At 41.2% G+C, this 17,049-nt stretch overlaps 1 protein-coding gene and 1 long non-coding RNA gene across 2 annotated transcripts in view; one reads left to right on the top strand and one right to left on the bottom strand.

The window, feature by feature from the left end:
• PTPRC (protein tyrosine phosphatase receptor type C) overlaps positions 1 to 17,049 on the bottom strand; it is a 61,826-nt gene that overhangs the window by 21,863 nt on the left and 22,914 nt on the right. Inside the window, exons 3-7 of the mRNA XM_085299030.1 lie at positions 5,403 to 5,429; positions 3,013 to 3,045; positions 2,238 to 2,453; positions 1,333 to 1,443; positions 726 to 878 (exon numbers count right to left, since the gene is read on the bottom strand). Of these exons, the coding sequence (XP_085155156.1) occupies positions 726 to 878; positions 1,333 to 1,443; positions 2,238 to 2,453; positions 3,013 to 3,045; positions 5,403 to 5,429 (540 nt within the window). The remainder of the gene's footprint in view (positions 1 to 725; positions 879 to 1,332; positions 1,444 to 2,237; positions 2,454 to 3,012; positions 3,046 to 5,402; positions 5,430 to 17,049) is intronic.
• Positions 11,655 to 14,916, top strand: LOC146599176 (uncharacterized). The gene is made up of 3 exons (XR_014895083.1): positions 11,655 to 11,737; positions 13,496 to 13,669; positions 14,282 to 14,916. It is a non-coding gene; the product is annotated as an uncharacterized LOC146599176 (long non-coding RNA).

Below are 17,049 nucleotides of genomic sequence, written 5' to 3'. Positions count from 1 at the left end.
ATTTTCTTTTTAATTCAGCAAAAGTACCCAAACTACGTCCTAGGACAAGGCTAAGGAAAAATGTATCACTCTATCTTGAGCTATTCTTTGCATCTAGCTATCACATCTGCCTTCATAAGCAGGAATTTAACATTTGTTTGACCACGTCTGCACATTTTTTGTTGTTACTGAAACCTGCTTAAATTTGGTCACATTAAAAAAAAAAAAAAAAAAAAAGTCTCACAGAGTCGACATTTTTTTGCAGCTAAAATCTTATAGTTACTTGCTACTCAGCAAAACTATCTCAGCTCCTACTGCACATCAGCCTGTGCACCATTTCCCCAGAAGGAGAGTGACTGATCCCCGCGTGGTTCCTGCGCATGTCCCTGCCTGCAGACTAAATCAGCCTGCTCCAGGCCCAGCCGGGGGCTCTGGGTGCGGGAGCAGGAGCCCAACCCTGCTGCATTCCCACCGACCTTCGGTCTCAGCACAGAGTGGGGAAGAAGGCGGCGACAGACTGGGAGCCTAAGACTGGCACTGGGGAGGGAAAGGAAAGCTGTGACCATGGTCAAGGAAGAGCCATCAGGAAAGGAGAAAGGACAGCAGGAGCTGGAGGACAACCCAAAGCTTGCTGAGAAAAGGTCTTCCAAATGCATCGTCACCCCCCAGAAAACACAGGCGGAGGGATTCATAATGAGTCTTTGCAGAAATGTGGCATACGAGAAAAAGRTATACATCATACTTACGACTAAAATCTGTTTTTATGGTGAAGTTTTCATATAAGAAAGTCTTATTAGAAAATAGTGCTATACGCCTGCATGTGTAGTTATGGTTGGGCGACAAATTTTCCAGACTTCCACAAGTAGGACGTGAGTCATTTAACTGGTGTGTCAGAAAGTCTATACATACACACAAAAAAAGGAAARGTTTTATCAATATTTCTGTCCACTCCAAAAGCACATGGTACCATTTTAACCGGGATTTTCAAAAACACCAGCATTAGCCTAACAATACTGTCCACTCAGCAGGCAGCTGGACCAACACTATATAACCTGAAAATCTTTCAATAGTTGGCATTCAGAATTTATTCCTTTTATCTTGCTAGGTGAATATGTGAAGCTGGTGAACCCAGAGAAAGAGCTTTGTGGGCTTAAACTTTACCCAGATCTTCTGTAGCACATAGCAATTTTTGCCCTGAATCTAGGGACCCTGGAAATGTTGAACAGTTCTTGTCTCAGACTTGTATAATCATTTAAATCTGACAGCCCCTCATCAAAAGAAAATATGAAAACTGCTAAAAAACAAACAAACCAACCAACCTTCAATTTTTAAAATATCCTAGAAGCATCTTACCAGGTTCACAGGAAAAAGAGTAGTGCACGGGACAGCCAGATGAGTCGCTCCAGCAAAACTCTGCAGATGTGTCTTTTATATCCGAAATATTGAAATAATACTTGCTGCTGTCTAAAAAGGATCAATATTATTTGTCACTGTGACATTAGCTATATTGATTTTTTTAAGTGTCATTTTTATCTTTTGCATTTGTTCATTTGTTCTGTAATACGAATACACAGTCGTCACAAAGAATTTAACAAGAAACTGAAAGTAAAAAATACATGCACGAGATAAAGACAACGGTGCTATTCAAATCATAAATGAAACTTCTAACCCGACTAAGACAATCTCTTTAGTGAAAATCTCTTTCACTAAAGGCAAGTGCAAGGCCGATTTAGCTGAAGTTCTCTTTTTTCCTTTACAACGAGAAAATCACTTTCTTTCTTTTTCTTTTTTAACACCCTACAATATTTTAAAAAACACAGCTTCCAAATGCAAAATATCTGGCAAAACAAAAAAATGAAAACTTTCTGCCTGATTCTCTAAAAAGACAGTACTAAACTAGGAAAAGCAGTAAAGCAGGTCAACAACTGCTGAGTTCTGCTCTGGACATGACGATGGAAGAGTAAGTTACAAGAACCTTCTCCTTTCCTCTGTCTTCATCCCAACTAACTTCGGACTTAATTGCCTAACAGCCACAATCCATTTAACTAACAGAAAACATTAAGAATTTGCAAACACAATTTGGATCTTAGGAGAACTGTAGTTTTGCTGCAGTAAAGGGATCTCCAGCATCAAATAATATCTGTAACCTGTCAAACTGCAGCAAGACTGGAATCATAACAGATTACTGACAAGGTAAAACAAAATTTAACATAATAAAATCAGTGTAACAAAAAAAAAAAAAGTCCTTCTATACTTACCAGGTGGGATAATAAGTTTCTTTGTTAGACACCTTTCACTTGTTACTGTATATATCTGGCATCTCTGAAGCTTTATGCTGTAGCTGCTGTGATTTATTAATGTATGATTATCAGCCCCCAAAACAGTATATTTTTCACTTGGTTTGAGTTTGTTCAGCGTGACTTCAACATAGTTATTCTCATCTGTCTCATCTTTTATTACAGGATCAGTAGGAACTAAAAAAAGAAAAAAAGGGAGCAAAAGTAAACAATGCTTTTGGGAGAGTTTTTAAGAACGGTGTTTTACAGCACCTCCAACACYGTTTGGGTTTTAAGAATCAGAAAATACAGCAGATTTGGCTGCTTTTTTTTCTTTCTTTTTTTTCRAGAATCATCATTTATTTGAAAAGAAAAATTAGTCAAAATTGAATATTTCCTTAGGAAAAATATTCTTTTAGTCTTTGCATTTACAGTTTGTAGCATCGGGGAAGAAATTAGAGAGGGCCTAGTTGAATAAAAGCAGATCTCATCTGCAGTCCTGAGGCRCCACTGAGATCAACAGCCTAGTACAGGGCAATTTAGCAGAGCTGTAATGAAGATGAGAAGACCAGAAATGTTAACAACTTTAATAACTCTTCTTGAATTAGAAGACAGTTTTATAAAATAATCTGAGGCACTAAGTAATTTGGTTTACTGATCGGTTTCCTCTAGTTGAGTTTACCAATTTGAGTTTACTGATTCAGGGCTAGCACAGAGTGCTAGCAGGACTGAGAAAAATAAGGGGTTTGGTTCTTACCACAAGGTTCTTTAGCTGCCACTGTGGTAGTTTCTGTTAGAAAAGAGAAAAAAATTAGCATCCCCRGTATTTTTTTTCACACAGCATGAGAGAAGGATGACTGATACTGTCCAAAACTCATTTTCAGTCCTTTGATACAAATAATTGTACCTAGCACTCCATTCCCATTTGAAAACATGGAAGAAAATACCACCTAACGGTAACCCTGACTTCCAGTCAGATATTCTCGAGATCACGTGCATTGCATTTCATCATTTTTTGATGACGTTACTGACTACATATCACATTGGCTATTTCTGACATTTCCTGAATGCTTCTGCATACAAAAGTGCACACGGATACTCCAAACCCACGCATTTTCAGAGAGGTGTGATAGGCCATCCCGTGTCCCACCATACACACACTGTGGAGGGGCTAACTGAAGAGTTTCCCTTGTCACTAAATAAACAAATCTGACCTACTTCATGCTCTGCTGCTCTAACCCCTGGAATTAGATTTATCCAACAATACAGATCATTCTACAACTATTTTTGCACTAAAATATCTGACAGGAAATTAAGAACCAGTATTCAGGAAACCTGTACTGCAGATTGAGCAAAGAACTTCATCCTGCAAACAGCTACTGAAAATACACGCAGGTCCAAGTGTACCAAAAGGGATTGCAATCTGCTTTCCGTCCTGGAAGCGAGCCCCGGGCGCAGAGCGGGGCCAGGCCAGCGGCGCCTCCGGGAGCCGCCGGGAAAGCCGCTCGTGCTCTCCAAGAGGAGCCGCCGGGAGGCTGAAGGGCTSTTACGACAGCGTCCGAGTCCCAGCACGCCCACCTGCACCGTTCTTCGGAGCCCAAGCGCAACGTGCACGGGCACAAGTGCTTGCAACGCCAGACACCGAGGAACGGCGAACGCGGAGCAAAACAACACGCAAGCGGTCTCCGGACGCAGGGACAAGCACRTGGAGCTGTGGCTCTCATCCTACTTTTTTTTAATCATTATTTTTGCTGCTTGGGCAAACTTTTATAACTACTCAAAGGAGTCATTTGACAGATCTGCTCTCCTACTGTGCCACTGCTTAGGAAATAACTTCTGTTTTTCACTTGCTTGACACATAGCAAATCTCGTGTCTTTTATATTATTCATACACTATTAATAAGGTTCTGAAAAAACCCTTACATTCAATGCAGTTGTATGCCTGATTTGTATGCCTGAAGTTTGCAAAGAAAAAAAAATAAAAACTGAAACTTTAATGCTCTCATTCTAAAATATTTTCTGTGCTTGTAGTATCATATTTTCTGTGCTTGCAGTATCATAATTGCTATAACTGTGTGCAAGTTTGTCACCTATGGTGTGATTGGGGATGATCCCAGTGTTTGCTGGCGTGCTGGTTGGGTGGGAGGTGGTGCTGTGCAAGGATGTTGGAGTGTAATCATCTGCAAGGAAATAAACAACACATCAGCAGTGAAGAGTAAAATTCATTGTTTCCTATGGCTACGTCCGCAGAAACGTCTCACACCACCGTCCCTCCTCCCCCTTTTTCCCTTCCAGGATTTATGTATAAGAGTGCTGAAAGCAAGATTATGCTAATGTATCCATTAAAACAGAAAATGAGAAAACTTTTAGGAATATAACACCTACTAATGAATTTTTTAATACACTGGGACAGGTTTTCCTGTGACATTACTTAGGCAGAATCCATGAGGGAGTCGACATAAAAATGTCCTTAATGAACGTGAACTAGGAAAACTACAGCATTTTGCAGCRTGCTTGCGGGAGGAGAGCAGAGCAGAGCGTGCTCCGCGCCTGCCCCGCGAGAGCCCGCTGCCCAGCTCACGGCGCCCAGCCGCCGGCGGCCCCCCCGGCTCTGCTTGCTCAGTGCCCGCGGCGTCCCCTCGGAGACGAAAGGGCGTTAAGAACTGCGGGTGTCGTCGGTGACGAAGCCTCCTCCGGGTCACGTCTTCTCGGCAAATCCGTGTTTCCCGCTCGCCGCCTGACCACCTCACGCCGCTCCGCAGACGAAGGCAAGGTAAGGRCCAAACCTGACCAAAACTCTCCATTTGGTTGCTGCTCTATAAATTTCTCAGGAGGTCCAACAAGTGCCAGCTAAGCGTAGCCCTTGGTGACGCTGACTGCACCTCTTTCATCAACCTTTTCACTGATTTCATTGATATTTTAAGATGTACTCAAATTCATGCTCCGAAAAAGAGATTCACTTTTCGATCATATTATTGCTTCGTGAGCAAGTGTTTTCTATTTCACCAGGCAAATGGAAACGCAGTACACACTCTGCAAGGTAACTCTGAGCACCAAGTCTTTCCTTAACCATAAAACACAAAACAGGTAGAAACTACCGGAAAAAACATCAATGCAGTTCTGTAACGCAAATCAGAAGTTTCTTACCGTTTGTAGTTGATGCTGGCTGATCCCCTTAAAAAGAGAGAGAGAGAGAAAGTGTAAATAAAACTGTAAAGGAATTATAAACCATTATACTCCAACTATTAAAAAAAAACACATTTTCTTCTCCCATCAGATCCTTGTTCCACMCGGAATTACACTTTCTAACGTGATATTTAATGACATGTAGTGACAACCAAACCCCCCAAATATCAAGCATATGAAATGTGGACAACATCAGTCCATGTAAAAGATCACTCTTCCTAGAGCATGGAGTCCGCGATGTGGAGAAARCTTCCTGACGGCTGCAGCAGATACCMGCTCAGCTGATGCAGGAGGAGAGCAGTGCTGCTGCAACCATGGTTTCACCTTTACCTTTGGTGGTGCCTGCAGGTGAGAGTGAAGTGGAGCGTGCAGGTGGAGGTGACACAGTGGGAGGAGAGGTGGCAGTTGTCAGATTGTGATCTCCGGCTACACAGTGGGGAAAAGAGACCGTCAGGCGAAGAGTGCATGCTGGTGAGCAGCTCAGTGCAAGCAGAAGGTGCAGCAGGGCCAGGGGAGAGAGTCTACACGGCTCTCCAGGACCTGCACAGCCTGCGCAACACCTCTGCTTGGATTCTCCACAAGAGCAGGGCTTGGCACCACCTCTGCAAAGCCACTGGGTACCAAATCCCCACCAATTTGTCTGGGATGCCTATGTGGCTGTGAGGCTTGATCATCCTTGAACAAGACATGCTGCCCTCAGCTGTCTGAAAGCACCAGCTGAAGGGAGGGAATTAGCGTGCAGCTTGCAAACAGCATGCCCAGTTGCAGTGTTTGCTGCATCTTGTTGATCCAGGAAGGACCCGCTTCCCACAGACCATCTGGCAGTGCCGTGGTGCCTCAGGAGCCCTGCATGGACCACAACAGAGTGCCACCGGGACAGCTCCATGTTAACCCTGACCTGGGAACTCAGGGAAGAGGAGTGTTCATGAGGAAAACATGCACTTATAACACCACCATCCTCAGCTTGAATTCTAACTGTTTTCCTTTCAAAAGGGGCTTCAAATTTCCAGCTTTGATTTAATTAAAATTAAAAAAATAAGTATGTCATCATCCCATTGACAAATTTTACCGTAATACGATTGGCCTCAGACAACATAAAGCAATAAATATATAAATATTAAAGCAATAGCTTTAACAGTRACTGAGTTAATCACTGTATGACAGCAGCAGATACCCGCTCAGCTGATGCAGGAGGAGAGCAGTGCTGCTGCAACCATGGTTTCACCTTTACCTTTGGTGGTGCCTGTAGGTGAGAGTGAAGTGGAGCGTGCAGGTGGAGGTGACACAGTGGGAGGAGAGGTGGCAGTTGTCAGATTGTGATCTCCAGCTACACAGTGGGGAAAAGAGACCGTCAGGTTAACAATGCACCAAGGTAAGAAGCTCATCTCCGGTCAAAAAAGGTCAGCTGTTGTCATGGCTTTCTCTGAACCATGTTATCAGGTCAGATTTGATAGGAGGTATGTAATTGTTGTTTTCATGCTCATCAGTGTATTTTGCAATAGCATCAACTAATAACTTCAAAATCTTTCCTGTTAACATACAACACACAAGTACAAGCAATATAAACTCACGCAGACTGACTCTCTGCTGAATGAAGAATGTCTTTATTGCTAAGAGTCACCAACACCGATTCCACCGTCAAGAAAAATCCTACCTGTTTACAATCCTCACTGTACAAGAAGAAGGGATACAAAAGTCAGTGTTTCTGAAAGCCCTTTACTTTCACCTAATATTCATTTCTAAATGCCAGAAACATCTGCGATTTTCTGGACCATTCTGTCGATACTTAAGAATTCCTCCAAGTATCTCTAATTCCAGGTTAAGCTGGAATGATTTCAGCTGGGAGCTATGGTCTTTTTGCACCTATAAAAGTAAACCTCACTTTTAGCACTCTGATTTGAAACCTAGACCAAATAATGCAAAATTTTTATTGTAAGAAAGGAAGATAAAAATAAATGGCAGTGGCTGGGACCAGGGGAATAAGGGCACTTCAGGCAGTGCTGAGTAAAAGCCACTAGTGCTATAACATTGTGCACATTACTGTCTTACCATCAAAACTGAAGACTGTTCTTGTCACTACGTGTTTTACCCATTTGGGGCACTAGAAGCTTCTGCTTTGAAATAAGAATCCTGAAAGCCATCATGAAAGCGCGCTCGCCTCCTCAAGACACCTCTCTAACACAGCACACCACGCTTGCGATCAAGAGCCAACGTCCATTTGTTCACATGTTCCTTGCTGTAACTGTCCACAAACTTTCATCCACCAACTTGGCTTTTCCTTTCTTCCCCTCTTTCGACTACTCCATTTTTCCACTATATTTCTTTCCTGGATTTGTGTGTGTGTGTGTGTGTGTGTGTGTGTGTGTGTGTGTGTGTGTGTGTGTTTTCAGCTAGTACTTCTCTGTTTATTATTTCTCTTTTACTTCAACTTCCCTACATGGTACTTCTTAAATGCTGTAACTCTACTCTTTTGAAGAGAGACCCCTTCAACCTTTAAAACAAATCTCCAGACTGAAATGAAGAACTACAGCACTTATAAGCGATACACCTTTGGCTGCCCTGTCGGCAAGCCAGGGTCAAAACCTTGTGTCTCATCTCTGACACAGAAGCTCTACATCAGCAGATCTCCCAAGACTCCAAAGATTTTCTCCTTATCAGCCTGACAAGCAACAACACAAGTGTTGACTGCTCAGTAGCAACCACAGATTCTGTCCCCCCAGACAAAAAAATCTCCACAACAGCCATAAAAATCCCATAACCAATGTTTAAACCAAGGTTTAAACGACCTACCCTCTGGACACTGAGCAGCTCTGTCATGCTCAGAACTATCATGAAGTGTCTATGCTCCATGATGTAAAGACTGACATAAACAAAAGGTGAAATACTGATTTCAGTGAACAGTAAAATTCTTTGTGGCCAATACATTATCCAAGATTTCTTTCTACTAATTCCAATTTGAAGAAAGCCAGTAGTCTGATATCTTAAAGAAAAAGCAGCAATGCAAGTGAAAGGAAGCTCAGCTAAAAATACCAGCACAGAGCTAGCCACTTCATTTTTGGGGTCCAGACAGCCATGATATGGGCTGGCCAGTAGTTTTTCTTAAACCATATGAAACAGTCAAAATGAAATTACTATTCATTTTAAGAATATGATCTATAAGAAATGTAGCAGATTGACAACAGATTGTGAGCAGTGGAGGCTTATAAGCCTCGATTAGCTGTTCTCTGGTGTCTTCATTCATTCATCTACATACATCTCCAGTGAAACATTGGATCATACACACTTTTCAGGGCTACAGGTCAGCAGATGAAAATTGCTAGCCCAAAAGATCAATTATAGATGAGAATCAAACATATAGGTGATTTTTTGAACTATCCAGGTATCTTCAGCATCTGAAATCTCAGGTAAGGACTGAAACTTTTGTTAATAGCAATTGTATAATCCAATTAAAACATTAAATGAAGCCTGAGCACCTTGTAGGAGCTAACATGAATTTTCATAAACAATTCACTCTCAGTGTATCTTCATACTTTTTAAATTCAGCATTTGAAAGATGACAGTTGGTCACTCTATGTTACATTTATTATTCCTCTTTCATCAACTGGCTTACCTAAATCTCATCAATTATTCCCCCTTCTTCCCAAATTTTATTTTGGTTCAGCACATTAAGCATACCTTAGCCTCAAGCTGAAAAATAACTTTATATGAGCCTCAATACAGATTAACTTTAACTGAAATGTTTCCAAGAATAGAATAGAAGATGTTTCAGAAAAAATCTTAAGTAAAACTCCGTTCAAAGGTTAGTGAAACATTCAGAAATCATTTTCTAGCTATTTACTGATCTAATGCAAACATGATGGAGACAAAAATATATACTTCAGGATCGCCTCCTTCAAGAGAAATGAAGTAATATAAGCAAAATAAGGAAGAAATCACAGTGTTGTAATCATCTGTCTCACTGATTTCCTTAAGATCCTCATACAAATCATTCTCCCATCCTCTTCCTTGTAATGTTAGAAATAATGATACTGGTTTAAATATAGCGTGAGATTTATTGTTTGCTTATGATGACAGGTGATAAATCTTGCACACAATCAGAGAAGCATTGTGGTTGGGAGGGACCTYGGGAGATCAGCTTAGCCCAGCCCTTCTGCTCAGAGCGGATATTTCCCCCAAACTTTAAAACGGTTCAGGGGGGAATAAATGGTACAGTCCTAGATTTCCATTTATTTCCTCCAGAGAAGCCCTGGCATTTTAAAGAGACTTTTGTGGCAGTTTTGTATCATTCTAAGTATTTTGTATGTCTCCCTTTCTTACATGATTCGACTTTATTATAGAATTTATTATAGCAATAGGATACAATGCAGTTAATAAGGATTCAGTAGGTGGCACCAGAACACTAAAAAAAAAAAAAAAAAAAAAAAGACAGCGAAGCAGATATTTCCCATTATTGAGAAATACTAGATAAACTGAAGCAAGTTACCACCTCCTCCAGCCTGCGTATCAGACTGTGTTACTCCAATATCATGAGGCACGTAGTTACAATTAATTTACTTTTCCCAAAATGCCCCACTAGTATCAAATATATCTGAGTAATTACAAAGTTAACCTCAAAGTCACAACTCTCTGATCATGCCTATATTCTAAAACATATGGCTGGAAACTTGAAGGCTGAAATCTAAGAATATCTTCAAAGTTCAGCAAAAACGTCCAACCCGAAACAACATTCTGCGAGCTACGACAGCCTGATGATTACCAAACTAAGCAAGCTGGTCTGGGTTTAAACAGGAATTATCCCAAACTCTTGCTCAAATCTTAAACTGTAGCCAGCCATAAACCATTTTAAGATAAAGTAAATAGGACTGGCTCAGATAATTCAAGTGGAAGAATTAAAGTATATAAAAAAGTTCCTACTACCAAAGGCATACATAAGCTTCCTTTCCCCTTCCCTTGACTTGGCCAGTGGCTAGCTCCTGCTGACTTGCCTGAAAGATTTATGTTTATGATTTATAATGAATGTTTAGGCAGTTCTGGCCTTATTCTGGTACCCTGCAAAAAGACACTTGCAGCACATCCAGCCAACAGATGGGAAGCTTGGCTAATTGCTTTAGTTCCCTTTAGCGTCTGGCTACCAGTTGGCAGACAGAGTGCAGCTGCTGCTTGAAAAAAGGGTTTTAGATGGGACGGCAAGCTCTCAAAGCAACACACCCAAAACAGATGAGCTGACCATCCTTTCTGGGAAAGCTCCAAGACATGCAGATCCTAAGAGTGAAATATGGGACTACTACACTTGGAAGAAAACTTTAACTGCTAAACAAGAAGAGTARGTGGAAGACCCAGGCTGAAAAAAGCCAAGTGTTTCAAATCCCAAGAACAGCAGACTGTGTCAGTCACACTCAGACGTAGAGGAGCAGCTATACTGCCCTGTAGTCATGGCTCTGCACCCTCTACGGTGGGCAGTCCTCACACACTTGTAGGAACAGTACACTTGCTGTCTGCTCAGGAAAGGCAGAAAGAAGAAAACGTAGAACAAAGAAAAAATCTTTCCAAAAAGCAGGACCAAGTAACAGTAATAGAGAACAACTGAGACCTAGGATATTTTTTAAAAGTGCTATGTTTCAAGTAAGTCCAAGGTTTGATCTCCTCGAGCAGAAGGAAGCATGAGCATGCACTTCCTGCGCTAGTGTATTATTAGAGGAAACTCCAATCGATAAGACAGAGAGACTGGAGAATCTGCAATAAGAGGCTGAAAACATCATCATGTTTACAAGCAAAAATACATTATTAAGATGACAGTGAATATGCCCTGACTCCATTCTGCTGCTTAATTTGCACAGTGGGTAAAATGGACCCTGCTTTATAGTTATTGCTGCTGTGGGCAGAGGACTATGCTTGCATCCAGGCTGTCCTCTCTGAACCCAGGAGTGCTGCAAGGAAGCAGCGTTGCAACTCTTGATGCACACAGCACAGGCAAATGAGGACGCAAAGGTCCCTCTCTGCTAATAGTGCATTTGGCTTTTCTTTCTGCTGTGGTACCATAGCAATTGGCTTTTCTCATCCAGCTGTACTCCATGTGTCTTTGCAAAACCTGGGGAGAGGACAGAGGAAGTAATCCTTCCTCTCAGCCTGGCCTCTGCAAAAGTACTGGCAGCTGGCTTTTTCTACCAGGAAAAACGCTTAGTGACTCTGCAGAGCTGCAAACCTGCTGCCCTTTCCCCTGGACCTCTCCACCTTTTGGCGTGTTGGACAGAAGACAGCATCCCCCACTGAGCTGAACTTCACATTAAGCAGCAAGGGTAAGTCCAAATTCTGTCCTCCCTCTTTTTACAGCCGAACAGCACAGCTGAGCAGGGTCAAAGCTCTTCACATCTGCACAGAAAGCAACAGGATGTGGTCTGCTTGCTCACATGGAGTAAAGCTCTTTGAGGGGGTCTTCTAGCAAACAGCGCAGACATTAGTCAGCTCCACTGCAAGCCAATACTAAATTGCAACTCAAAAAAAGAGCAGTTCCTGGTGGGAGGTGAAGGGTGAGTAAGGCAAGGAGCATTACAAAATGCTGCCAGCCGCCCTTCTTTGATTTATTTTTAAACTTCAAGTGGGATAGGATGTAATTCACACCTACTTTAAGGCTCCCTTGTGCTGCCAGAACAGGGTAAAGGGATCTTAAAGTAAATGAGCATCAGGGCCAGAGATGTTACTGCCTCTTTTTGCTGCAAACACAAAATAAAGGGATCCATTGCTACTTTACAAATAAGTCTGGGCAGACCTATGAATAGGCTTGCAAACACTTAAACATCTGAGTAACTCTATACCACAGAGGGGCCCTCAAATTTTATAGGTAGGATCATGTGTGCTGAAGTGCTTTCATAACCAGACTGCAGAATTACACTTTATCATTAATGCTTTTGGGGAAAAAAAGTTGTTTTTCTGAAAATTGTTTAAAAGAGGCCATATAAAGTTCACAGAAAAAAATATGTGAAATTTTGCGTGCTCGGGATCAAAAAAATATTACTCGTTTAATGTGTAGAAACTTCTCGGGTAACTGAGACATTTCAGATGGTGCTAAAAAAACATAAAGCTTTGGAAGACTCATACAAGTGAACTACTTTAAGGAACAGTGCAAGTATATTTTGATAGATTGCTCCATTTTCTGTAAATATTTCTGCATTGTTTATTCAGCATATGAAAGACTTTTTAAGATTTGGGCTATGTTATCAATGTTATTGAACAGGAAAGGAAAAACTCAACTTGCCACTATATAATTTTTAAGTTATTTGTTCTTTAAAAGTATAACCATTAAAGCAATTCAAAATAATTCATAACCTTAAAAATCTTCATAGCTCTACAGTAATCATAGGAATGCTACAAATTTATATCAGCTGAGAATTAGAACCAAATAAATATTAGAATTTCTGTCGCACAGGAAATTCTATCACTGCAACATTTGTTTACACCAGAAATTTATGAGAAAAAGTTGAAATTTAAAATTTCATTCTAGGAGAAATTCTAAAATATTTTGATTAAGAAATACCAAATATTTCATTTTGGCATCAGGAGGTAAGCAATTCATTCTAACTTTCCAAAATAAAAATTAAAGTAATTTCTGTTTGAATTTGTCAAAATGCTTCCCTTTATGGCAGCTCATTACTAAATTGTTGTCCTCCCCACAAAGTGGCTCATTAACACACTACAATCAAAGCTAAAGGGCCTGAATCTGCCATTCTTTTCTGCTCCCTATTTTCGGTTTAAGTAGTAAAAGATACATACAAGTAAAAGATGTATCTGAAGATCCAAAGGCTACATAGTTCCCAAGACACCTACTCCTGCTCACACCTGAACTGCATTATGGAAGGCATAGTTTTCCTGCAAACTACATTTTAGGAATAAGTGCAGGCCTATGTTACTACTAAATACAATAGAATTTTGTAATAATTTTTAATTAAAATTGACTTTCAAAATTAATGWTTATTCTGTGTTGCTAACATCTATGACCCCTTTTCTTTGCTGTCCAGCTTCCAGGACAGGAGCTGTGACCATCTCTCTCTCTCTTTCAGGATCAGCTAGAAGTGCTAAATCACAGCTACAGTGCTGGAGGTGGTGAGGAATTCAAAATGTCCAGAAATCAAGTGCCAGGGCAAGAGTCAGAAGAAAGGGTTGGAATTAAAAAGAAATTATAGCTGGCACATCCAAGGAGAAACATCATGTTGCAGGTTCAGGAGAGAAGGGAGGTAAAAACATCAGTATTTGTTTTCAACATTCATCGACTGATCTAAATTAATACCAAGACTAACTACCATAYGCTACCATATGAAGCCTGTCTTGAGGAAAGAAGAAGAAAAGCATAACAAAAATGTTGAAATAAGATTTTGCTCAACTAATCTGAAATTAAATGAAATGTTTGTGACCATTTCAGAAAAAAGAAGGCTCTGATTCTAGTTAAAAATATAAGTGTTTAGTTTTTGTAGCAAAGAATAAAAATACATACAGAAAAAAAATCCTCGATAAACATTAGTTCTATGGAAACAACATTCGTTACTAATGATATCTAGACCGTCTCAAAACCATAAACTTGGAGTAATAGGTGGACTAAAGGCAGCAATTTAAAATATGTTTTTCCCTGTATACAGTTCTAACAATCTTAAAATGCGTATTCAGGAATCTCCTGTATTTATCAGGCAGAAGAAAGGCATTTCTACCAGTTGGACTGCACTTTAAATGACATCCTCAGCCTTCATAGGATTCCTTCAACTACAGTAACCCACTTGTACAACTGCAGCTAACTTTGCCTGTGCTCCTCTGTGGTTTCTCTCATGCTGTTTACTTCTGTTTTTCTGCTACAGAGCCCCACTCAAGAGGAAGAGGGTGCAGCATGCTGTGGTTTAGAGCTTAAGCGCTTCCAAATGGTGAAACTGAGTTACCATAGCACCCACATGCTCAAGCAATCAGACCTATCTCAGTGCTAAACCACAACTTCTCTAGTGCAGCCGAGAAGTTTCCCTATTCAACTCCTTTTCACCAAATTTGCATTTGTAATTATTTTTAGTTATACTGGTCCATTAATATGGTACAGCAGGGGATGACARTCTTTGGGAATACAAGTTTGCTTTGCAGGCGATATTTGTCTCAGTGTGAATTACGTCTGCAAGAGGGAGGAATATCAAATCCTGATGTAATAGCTACCTCAGCCGTGAGATGTTGGCTATTATCCATGGTTGTCAAAAACACCTATATGTGAGGAATCAAAGGAGTTACCTACTCAGACTACGCGCTTGCAGCTCTTCATGTGAAGCTCTTACAATGTGATTTATTGATGCTGTGATATCTGCTTGGCAATTCTGCGTTACATGCAAAAGAAAAACCATGTCAGTGTTTGCTTTGCCTTCTGCATGTTTTTGGTATTTGTGCATGTACAAGACAARGCTAAGAGCCAGAATTAAGTCGATACTCTGTTAAATATAGCTTTTGTAAAGTCTCAGTACCTAATTTTAGTTATGACGCTTCCAGCTCAGATCCTCCTCTCCTGGATCTGCCACGAGYAGACAGCAGCTCTGAAATGACCCGGTGCACATTGCTTGTGGCRCACAGACCAAGGAAAGAACATGCAACTATCAGGTCTTCTCCTCCATTCCTGCATCCATGCTTTTGCAGTCACCACCTTTATGAGCTCTGGGGAGCGGCTAAGCATAACCAAAGCCAAYTCAGTCATTAAGAGTTTTGACAGGAAAAAGAAGCTGCAACCAAAGCTGGACCTACTATTGGTCCTGGGCAGAGGTAGGAGCTACCTGCTTTATCTAAAACTCTCTCATTGGACTRTAGCTTATTTAAGCATCAGACTTACTTCTCTGCCTACCCTGAGCCCCTTCATAATACAGCATTATCTCGTATTGTAAATCAGTTTCTGAYGGCAAATTACTTTTTACATAATTTTGCCATAAATAGAAAATGAGTTCTCTGCCCTGCAGAATAGAAATAACCTGGAAACCGTTTGGAAAACTTTAACCAGCTCGGATACCAAACCACAAACAGTTTAGCACTGTAAGAACTGCAATATTTTAGCCACTGGTAATACAATCCAAAGCCAGCTGAAATCAGAAGCCCTTCTGTTTGTTGCAGCTCTGTTAGCAGGAATCCTTGGCTCAGCAGCTCCACACTTGGGGAACAGTATTTAGGTGAGGACTGGTGAGGTGAGGCAATAAGTAATCTTCAAAAAGATGCAGCCAACAATTTTTAAAAATAAATGAAAATTACTTTCAAGAAATGACATCTGTCTATGAACTCCTTCCTTTTGTAGTAATAGTGTTCTCTGCTCCGTTACTACAGGAAAGACCCAAGCAAAAGCAAGGGAGTGGTGTAACTGGCCCAGGGGGCTAAGGGGGGATTGCTGCTGACTCTGATAAATAGTTGATTTTCAGATGCTCTGAACATTTGTCTTCAACCGACACCACCTGGATTTGCAAACATCCAGCTTCTCTACAAAAAAGGATCAAAGTACAATAAAAAATAGAAAGAAAACACACAGGCTGTGAAGAGAGACAATAGCATTTCCTTTAATCTCTCTCTCAATCTCTCTCTCTCTGTTTTTTATAGGAACCTTAGATGTCTGTTGTAACCAAAGCCAGTAAAGAATTTTAGCTGGAAATATAACTTTGAAGGTGAGGTTGTTCCCTTCAAGTTTAATTTCATTTATACCGTGGAAATAACAACAGGCCTCCAACCTGGTCATAAACGTTTGGTGCTATGTTCTACAGAAACACGCTGTATGAGACAATTTATGCCTGGAAAGGTTTCATTTAGAAAAGATAGAGAAAAGGAACACTTCCAGTGTTACAAAAGGAATATTAAGTTAGCAAAAAAAAATAAAATAAAATAAATTAACGGGAGACAAGTGCTCCCAAGTTCCCAAGAGTCTCTGCTGCAAACAGCATTCCCAAATGACAGCAAAATGCTGGCTAAATCCACAAATCTGTCTTTCGACTATCATACATGGTTAGCCCTTAGGATAAATCACTTTTTCCTCATTTTTATTGAGGACTTTTTTTTTTTTTTTTAACGGAAAAAAGACATTTTCTAAAAGAAAGATATACTAAACCTTGATTCCTGGATTTTATGTAATTGCTACAGCTATAGCTGTTCTGCATGCTTTTAACATGCCCTGCACATAACTGAACATTAATACAGCTATAATACACGCTAATATATTTTTAGTATACCTTCATCTTGAACCTCTGCCTTGACAGGGAATTATCAGACTCTCGGAGAGGCAGGCGATATGCTTACAGGTGACATCTAAACACGGAGGTGGCGCAGGCTTCTCACCCCCCACCCCGACCAAGCGTAAACCCGGGAGTAAATAGCGGCTGCAACGCAGCAAGGCGGCAGCCCCCGTTTCCTCGTCCCAGGCCTTCCCCACGCCGCAGCCGCCGGCTCGTGACGGCCTGCCAGCGGGACGGGACGGCTCCCGCCCTCGCCGCGGCGACGCCCTCCCTTCTGCAGTGCTGCGATCTCACCCGTCTCAGGGTGCCCCGAGCGCAAACCCGCCTCGCTCTCGCGGGGGATGCCGAGCGGCTCCCGGAGCGGCGGCCGCGGAGCTGCTCGCTGCCGCCGAAGC

This window comes from Rhea americana, unplaced genomic scaffold (assembly GCF_003343005.1).
Source record: "Rhea americana isolate MKP2758 unplaced genomic scaffold, rheAme1 scaffold_144, whole genome shotgun sequence".
NCBI lineage: Eukaryota > Metazoa > Chordata > Aves > Rheiformes > Rheidae > Rhea > Rhea americana.
Note: the sequence above shows the minus strand (reverse complement) of the source record. Positions and strands in the feature narration are given on the sequence as shown.